Here is an 8,646-nt window from a genome sequence, read left to right on the forward strand (position 1 = left end):
TGATAAAATGTAGGAAACCTAACCTTTTGGAGCTCTCTTATTCTGGCATCATGCATTGAATAATCAATGTCCGAGGAAGAAAGATACATCATAAGAGACCTAGCAGCCTATCCCATGATTTATACATTCAATCCTAACTACAAAATTACTGCAAATATCCGCAATATGCACTACAAAAAAACCGCTAGAAATTAATTACACGATGAAACTGGGGTTATTCACTTGTACATAACATGATAATATGACATCACTCCAGCTTCACCAACTCAAAATCACAAGAGAATTTCTTCTTATGAACCTGCACAGCTTCTGAGATGATAAAGTGCGTCCAATTATCAACATATTTTCGAAGTGATCAACCCAACAGCTTCAGTAATTCAGGAATAAGAGAATTTGTTTCTGACAAACTTGCACAACGACTTATTAATCAAGTGTCACTCCAAGTATCATCATCTTCCCCATCATCACTCGCAACAGCCTGGCATGTTTTTCAGTTTTAATTCGTAGATGTTGACCAGAACAAGAGAAACAAATTTAACCAGGAGGAGGATGAAAAGAAAGAGAGAAAAATTGATTACCTGGCGGATTGCATTTGCTTTCTCCAAAATAGCACTGACTTTGTTGCTCGCAGGGGGGCCCGAGAAGAGAGTAGGCTTTGCTGTTGCGGTGCGTCTCAGAGTGAATGACTGCAGTGGCACAACAAAGAATAAAGGGAAAACTCGCGAGTGCTAGAACTCATAATTTTCTCATCACACAGCAACTAGTTAGTACATAACCCGGTGAAACTCAATAAAGCCTTTACCTTTTGTTTCCATCACAACTATCAATCTCCTACTCATCTTGGAACATCTCTTCTTTTCTGGTTAACAGTGGTGATATTAAATGGTATTTATTACATTTGGTACCGAGCTTGTATGGTGGGGGAGAACTTGAAGTTGAATGTGGGTAGAAATTTTCATGCTACACTGAAATGGATGGATTTGAGATGACTCTGAAGAAATGTTAGGTGAACAATACAGGTGATGAGCTAGAAAAGTGCTTTTGAATGTTGGTAGTGAGAAAGGTTGTTTGATCCTAGTTTCTCATTAGCAGAATCCATTTTGCAATTTATGAGAATGTTATAGAGATAAGAAATTATGGATCAGCAGTTGGGAGGAGTAAGCTAAATAAATATACTGTCATCATATCATAGCTTATAGGTGCCAAGTTTCATTCAGTTTTATCTCCCAGAACACAATTATACATCCTGACATTTTGGTTCTTAACATGCACAAAGGTCATCTAAGAATTGACAGATGCAGTCCTTCAGTTGTCATACAAGTGGATCATTAACAATGTGCAAGATTTGTCAAGTTGAGATTCAATGCTCATATAATGCAGGTAGCCAGCCATACTGTTTTTTGAAAATATATTGAAGCATCAGTAACTAATCTCTCTTTTTTTCAGCCTTGTCATTTCAATTTCATCTCACATGCTATAATCAATTCTCAACGCTTGGATTACAGGAGCAGCCAAACAACAGCGAAGGAAAAAAAGAGGCTAAACTCACTTTGGTTCTGATTTGATGCAAGATATCTTCCTTTTCATCTATATCCTTGCCATTTGCAGATTGATTAGCTTCTTTCTGGTCCTGTTGCTGCAGACACAGAATCCCATAGCAAAGATTTAGTTCATGTTCTACGTTGTGATAAAATGAAATAGATTGAAGCCAGCAAATAGATATACTATTGTATGAATGTCATTATACCTTGCTTTTAGGTTTAAATGCAATAGTATCCCCTTTCATTTTCTGTTCAACAGCTGGGGCAGGCTTAGGTTGCTGGGGCACAGTAGATTCTGAAGGTTTTATATCAAATGCATGTTCATGAGCTTTGGATAGAGAATGTTGTTTGCCTTCTGATATATCAGAGTGGGGCTTTGAAACTCTCCATTGAACTGGAGGAAGAGGTGGTGGCAATGGAGTGGAATTGTTAAGATGCTCCAACTCTATTTGATTTGTTTGAACTAAATTATCCTTTGTTTTTCCATTCACTACAGGGTTCATGGCATCAAAACATGGCAGATCCAATGAAGCAGATAGATACGGATCTGCACCATTCTCAGTATACATGCCTGGAAGTCCCCTGTCAACGCAAATACCATTATTGCCAGCTTCCCCAGGCTGCGGTGAGCTTGGAAAAGATTCACCTGGAAATATTCTGCGTGAAGCATCATGCAGCTCATGGTCCTTGCTTTCAGGAGACTCGTCAGATTCCCATTGCTCAGAATGTGATTCAGAGTCATGGTCAAGACAATCATCAGACATATAAGGAGATGATCTACAGAACGTATCATCATCAGATTCAGAACCCACATGGCGCGGTGGAATAGGAGTCTCCGGAATCAATTGAAATGATGGAAACATGTCTCTAATGCTTTCATTACCATGGTTCCCATCAGGAAACTTCAGTTTCAGTTTAGAATCCTCAAAGCCATCAATAGGGTGGAAAGATATTTTCATATGTTCCAATGGTGGTGAAGACATAAGTGAATCAATACAATATTTACTTCCAAACTGCTCATTGTATGCTTTCTCTGGAGTTGCTTGATGTGTAACTTCATTTTGCCAGCTCTGCTGCTCTAATGTCCTAGTTCTCAGTAACCTAGTTGGTTCACATTCACCATCATGGACCAGTGACATCTTTCCACTAAAACCATTAACAAGTAACCTATGTCCAAATCCATGCCTTTGTGATGAATTTTCATCATTATCTTGACTGGACTCAATATACGTCACTTTGGAGTCTGAATCATGCTGCGACTCATTTCCTGGTGTTACTGCAGTGGTAATTTTCTGTCCATCCTCATAGCTATGACTATATTTATTTCCATGATGAAAATCACCAGGTTTTTCTACTTTGGTCCCTTGATCCTCCTGCAAGGATGAGGAGCCTTTGGAACTTGGAACCCGTTCCATGTTTCCTGCATCCTTGATCAATCTTCCAGGTGCTCCTCCATCATTGCTTGACATGGAAGTGTGATTTGGAGGCAGCCCTGCCTCACCTTCACTTCTGGTCACATAATCTGGACTCATGGCATTTGATACAGCAAAATCTGGAGGCTTTGAAGGCTCAAGTCCTAAAAGGCCACCATTTGTCCAGAATGTCGTAGAAAGAACACTGGAAAAATCAGCCTGGGATTCTTGAGACCTGCTGGAACTTCTTATGGATTTATTGCTCAATGGTTCTTGTACATCTAAAATTGAAGTTGCAGAGACAGAAGATGATGGATCACTAACAAATTCTACTTTTGAATTATCTATGGGATCAGCACTTGTAGAAAATTTGATGCCTGATGAACTGTCTAACTTGGAAGAGTTTTCAGAAATATGATATTCCTGTTCACGGGCAAAACTCTTTGAGGAAACTGAGTTGGGTGATTCACAGGGAATGTTTTCATTTGAGGAAGCGGATAAGGTACGGGATTCATATTCAGATGGATGATGGTCGGAAATATGTGCTGTTACCTTGTGTATTGTCTCCTCTACTTCATTGTCAATATTGGAGGAAAATTGCTCAACTTCATGTTTTGTTTGGCAATCACTATCATTTTCAGATTCCGACTCAATGGTATTCAATGCATCCATGAAATCATCTGGTTCGCTTTCAACCTCATTGAGCTGGCTGTTACTAGAGCTTGATTTTGGAGCATTTGCATAATCAAGAACAATATTTTGAGGAATAGGATTTTTGAGATTGGCAGTCAATCCATCCTGTGTATCTAGGTCAGACTCTGCAGCATGCATTTCTGAAACTTCATCGCCATGTTGACCTCTAGACTCTACTATTTCTGCCTTTTCATCCCAAGTAACACAGGAAGAACTAAGGGCAGCAATCTGCTCTGGTGAAGAAGTGTGATGAAAATTGTTATCTGCAATGTTGGGTTGTCCGTCGGGAAAAACTGAACCACGAACATCATTGCGCTTCATGAAACTTGAAGAGAATTCATTCAGTCCATCTTCTTCAGCTCGCACTGGGGAATTTAGTTGGAACACACATTCAACATACCCTGAACCAGTTCTTGAATCAAAAGAATTTGAAGGATCACCCGCGTCATATTTTAATGTCATGTCAGTTGTAGAGGCCATATGAGAAGGAGTGGTCTGTCCATTAATAGTTGGAGTAGTAAACTGCATTCTGCAGAGCCAAATACCATGCACACATTAATTTCATCAAACTGCACATGGCAGCACTAGCTCCCTTTGTAAAGATGCAATACCTGCCACTATGATTTGACATTGATGCATGATTGGCTGAGTCTCTGTTCCTTTGTGATGAACGTTTTTTCTGTCCATTTTGACATTAATCAGTAAAATTAGAGGGTGGAAAAATAGTGCTTGGGCAAGTATTTAAATTAAGTATACGCTGCAAGAGGAGTAAATAAATTAAGATCTCACTGAATAATGAGCAAGCATGCTTGCACTTCAAATAGAAAAGTTTCGAGGAACGTGTGACTGACTATATGTGGTGGAGAAGTTTAAACAGTTTCCCCGTTGCTTGTGATAATAGAGAAAACTAGTTGACTAAATAAAATCAAGGCTATATCACAAGATCAATAGAAAGAAGCACTTCTCACAATAGCTGAAATTTGTTACAGAAGTGAAATACCTTGGTTTCCCTAGCTCTCTTATCTTTTGGAACTTTCACAGCATCTGGTTCAGTGGCATTACTAGATGCTCTCCTAAAGAAGGTCGGATCTGAATATCTCTTTAAACAAGACCCTGGCCCACCAGTGTCAAATCTGAATGTGAAACCAAAAGGATTTAGTATCTAGGATCAAACTGCTTCATCATTCAAACAAACCAATCAATTCGCTCAGGAGAGCGAGGAGAGAGGAATAAGGAATGAGCATACTTGTCGAGCAAGTGCAAACGTGGAGGATCACGACATTCTTCATAGGAATCCATAATGAATCGTGGCAGGTCATTGTAGATTAAATGATTTTGTTCATTTTGAATACAAGGGTGCCACTCAGAACCTGCAAGGTTGATGCTTTTTGTCAGCATTTGAATAACTAGATATTGATGCAAAAATAACAGCAAAAGAAACTTGATTGCGGCTTATGGGGTGAAGTAAGCTACCAAAAACAACTTGAGCATCAACAAAAGAATGAAGGGCAATGGAGCTTTTCTAACATCTACAAGTTTTTCATATGCTCTGAAAACTTATGCCAATAGATACACATATTTATTGAATTCCAAAGTACCAGAAACCATCTAAGTTTTCTGGACAGATAATGATGCAAACTGATGATTAGCTTCCAAACTCTAATTGTCAAGGTTGTAACTGCTTTGCTAAGGTGGTAGTGAACAGTGAAAAAAGATATGATAGCCGAACAGGCTTCAGCCAAGACAAAGCCAGAGTATACTAGATTGATTCAAACCAGAAAGTCACGGGAGAGGCTAAATAAAAATAGAGCATGGCTTTTATATCAGGTAACGAGCCATACCTGCTGTGTACGCAAAATGTATATGACTTGTTTGGGAAAGCACCACCTTTTCAGGAGGAGGGAGCGCAGCTTCAATGTTTTGCACACGAACCATCAATTTATGACTTCTAGAAGCTGTAGACATCACTTGCTCTTGTAAGCCATGGAAAACCTCTGCTGCAAATCTAGAAGCAGGTCAAATATGCTGTTTCTATCAATAACTTCAGATAGTCAACAATGCAAACCAATAATCTAATAAATGAGAAAACTATATTAATGATCAACCATTTATTTGAGATTTTGTAGCCAAGATTAAATCAACCCTCTCAGTCAATCTGTGGAATCCTTTATCTATGACAATATAGTGCTTGATATAAACACATAAAAGCCATTAGAACAAGGATCTAACTGGGAAGACAATTGTGCTCCTTGGGATGAAAAATACTCACAGGAAAACAAACCTAAAATCGTACTTGCACTACGGATATGCGACAGCCAAATAGCCTACAGCAGTCCCTTTCGCGTGTGAAAAAGTATTATGAATATCCAATGTTAAGGCGATCGATATATAATGTAATTTTAACAAAAAAAAAAAACTCCATCCGGCAGCCATAATAGATTAAGAATCACTAAATGATTGCTCATTTCATTAAATTAAGAATGAAACCTCCAAAGCAATTAAGCAGGCCAATCACCAATTCTTCATTGTTTGGTTGAATTTAATAGTACAGTTACCTGTTTTAAGAACATATTACTCAGATATCTTTTTAAGAACGAAAAGCAGCAACTGAACAAAAAGACAAAAAAAGGTACAAACTCGGCAAGATCGCCTAGTTGACGCAAGATCCCAACCAAAGCAGCAGCAGCAACAGCATCAAGCACGGCTTTTGGATCTTCTTCGCGGTTTGCTTCTCTGCACAGCTCACCCTGTCCTAACCTCAACTCATTTCTCACTTCAAACCGAACCAAAGGCATTCTTCTTCTTATTATTATTAGTATTATTCTTGTTTTCTCCTCTCACTCACTCAAATTAAAGATTCTCCTCCACTACTAACTGATACAGCAGCAGTATTAGTATTGGTAGTTATGTGTTCAGATTGAATGAATGAATGAATGCATGAAGGAAGGAAGGAAGGAAGGGGTGGGTGAGGAAGAAAGGAGCAGCTTAACTGCCAGAGATGAACAAACACACACTGGCCTTCTATGTTAATTTATTTTAATTTTCAGAGCTAAGCTAAAACGATTGGGGAGAGAGGGGGAGACAGGGAGAGACGAACAGGGAGGGGTAGAGGGATTACATTACATTGCCACCTCTACAAGCCATTCGTTTTCTTACTCAAAACCAAGACAAACAAATATCATTTTCTGTACAGGGAGACTGTACGTCCAAATACTGGATTGGCCTTCGTTTTTGTATTTATTGACGTGGCTGTCCTCGGTAAATGTGCGTGTGAGAGAGGACTACTTCTTATGCTTCTCGACTTTCCGAGGGGAGGGGCGTTAGACAACGTGGCTTCCATTAATTCTTTGGATTTTTCCTTTATTTTTTTTTGGTTAAATAACAAAGGGTTATTTTCTCGAAAAAGGGTTAAAATGGTAATTTGAAGGGGTAAATATTTGAATATACAACTACATGATGGGTACCCCTTGTTGTTATGGTGTCTGGATTACAAAATTAAAGTGAGGTGTCGCTGTCCCTCCATAAATTTCATTTCCCATGTGTTTGAAATTGCATTCTGTATTTTTAAAAAAATTAAATTTTTTATTATTTTCAGATAATTTTAATTCACTAATATTAAAAATAATTTTTTTAAATAAAAAATATTTTTTTAATATATTTTTAAATAAAAAATACTTTAAATAATAACACTACCACACAAAAAAAGTGTGTTTCACTCAAGATTTGCTAAAACAAATGCTGACAATGATAGAAAAACTGAAGAAGGGCAATATCAGAGTTATTGACACTTTAACAGGCTTGGAGTGAAACAGAAATCTTCCCAGAGAGTAGGGTAGAAGAGGGCAGACGGAATTTATGGAGAGAAAGCGATATTTCTATTATGTACTTCAATTCTGTAATCAAGTCACCATAAAAATGTGGGTCCTCACTTGCTCACTTTGAGCTGTTTGTTTTTATAGTTACAACCATATTTTTTATTTTAAAAAAGAATTGATTGAATTTAAATTTTTTTAGCTTTTTAATTATTTTATTTTATTGATATTAAAAATAATTTTTTAATTTTTATTTTAAAAAATAACAACTTTAATGCTACCTGTCACTATCTTATTTGATCGTTGTCACCATCTTATTTGGTTAATAATTGTCAATGCTTGTTTCGTTTTGGATCTAGCTTCCGGTAACATTCTATTCTCTGGATATAACCGGTCAGCATGCTTATGTATTGTTAGGGAATAATTTTCAAAATCTTTTTTATTTAGTTTTGTGATAATTAAAATAAATATTTATAACAAAAAAAAATATTTAAATTCAAAAAAATATTTTTTATTAGATAAAATCTTATTTTTCTTATTCATGTATTTTTATTAATTGTATGGTGGTTCATATATAATAATTCACAAAGTGATTATTAATAGTAACATAAAAGCTAAAATGTTAAGGGAAGATAATGGCGCAATTGGATTTTTTTAAATAATTTTATCTATAGTGTATTTTATTTTAAAATAATTAAAAAAAAACATCATTTAAAAAAAAATAAAGGGTTATTTAAAAACAATTCACTTGGCGAGGCCTAAAAAGAGAGGCTTGTATGCCTACCTTAAACTAAAAGAGCCCAAGCATGCTTTGCTTCTTCTTTTTTTCCCTTAAAAATAATAAAAAAAGATTTGCATCCACTAAAATTGATTTTGATAGGATAGATGACATCTCATCTATTAGTGTATTCTTCAACTATCCAAGTTTAGGGAGCACCAAAACTCGTTTCTAAACTTGTTCTCACTTAAATATCGTATAAACCTTAATACATTCATTTATAACTCCTTAACATGCTCTAATCGATTTAAAAAATTAAAACAAATCGAATAAAAAAATTATTTTGAGCCACAATATATCTTTTATTGGCAAGATTCAAGTTCAAATTACCTCCATGAAACTCTTATTTATGATATGAAGTCATCTACCCTAAAATTGTCCTTTTGTGGCTTTAATGCGGTGGTTTGGAG

General features: G+C 36.5%; 1 protein-coding gene across 7 annotated transcripts; it reads right to left on the reverse strand.

Annotated features, from left to right (window-relative positions):
* WAVE2 (SCAR family protein) lies at nt 1-6,834 on the reverse strand. Of its 7 annotated transcripts, none has more exons than XM_011047640.1 (10): nt 6,284-6,374; nt 6,134-6,201; nt 5,488-5,651; nt 4,893-5,016; nt 4,647-4,779; nt 4,258-4,325; nt 1,748-4,175; nt 1,550-1,636; nt 579-686; nt 1-478 (listed from the first exon to the last, which is right to left on the reverse strand). In XM_011047640.1, exons 3-10 carry the CDS (start codon nt 5,609-5,611, stop codon nt 428-430), a joined length of 3,123 nt encoding a protein of 1,040 aa, XP_011045942.1. In that variant the 5' UTR covers nt 5,612-5,651; nt 6,134-6,201; nt 6,284-6,374; the 3' UTR covers nt 1-427. The 7 variants fall into 7 exon arrangements, with proteins under 7 accessions (XP_011045942.1, XP_011045941.1, XP_011045937.1 ...); XM_011047639.1 differs by having other exon boundaries at nt 5,916-6,201; XM_011047635.1 differs by lacking the exon at nt 6,134-6,201 and having other exon boundaries at nt 6,284-6,834.
* Nucleotides 6,835-8,646: the final 1,812 nt, after the last annotated feature.

The sequence above is a fragment of the Populus euphratica genome, unplaced genomic scaffold (genome assembly GCF_000495115.2).
Source record: "Populus euphratica unplaced genomic scaffold, PopEup_1.0 scaffold112.1, whole genome shotgun sequence".
NCBI lineage: Eukaryota > Viridiplantae > Streptophyta > Magnoliopsida > Malpighiales > Salicaceae > Populus > Populus euphratica.

Excerpts from the sequence above, each read along its gene's own strand:
- WAVE2 (XM_011047635.1), bottom strand. The coding sequence starts at position 6,441 with ATGCCTTTGGTTCGGTTTGAAGTGAGAAATGAGTTGAGGTTAGGACAG. Across the intron at positions 5,017-5,487 it reads ACATTTTGCGTACACAGCAG|GTTCTGAGTGGCACCCTTGT; the intron begins GTATGGCTCGTT and ends TCAACCTTGCAG. Across the intron at positions 1,637-1,747 it reads CATTTAAACCTAAAAGCAAG|CAACAGGACCAGAAAGAAGC; the intron begins GTATAATGACAT and ends CTGTGTCTGCAG.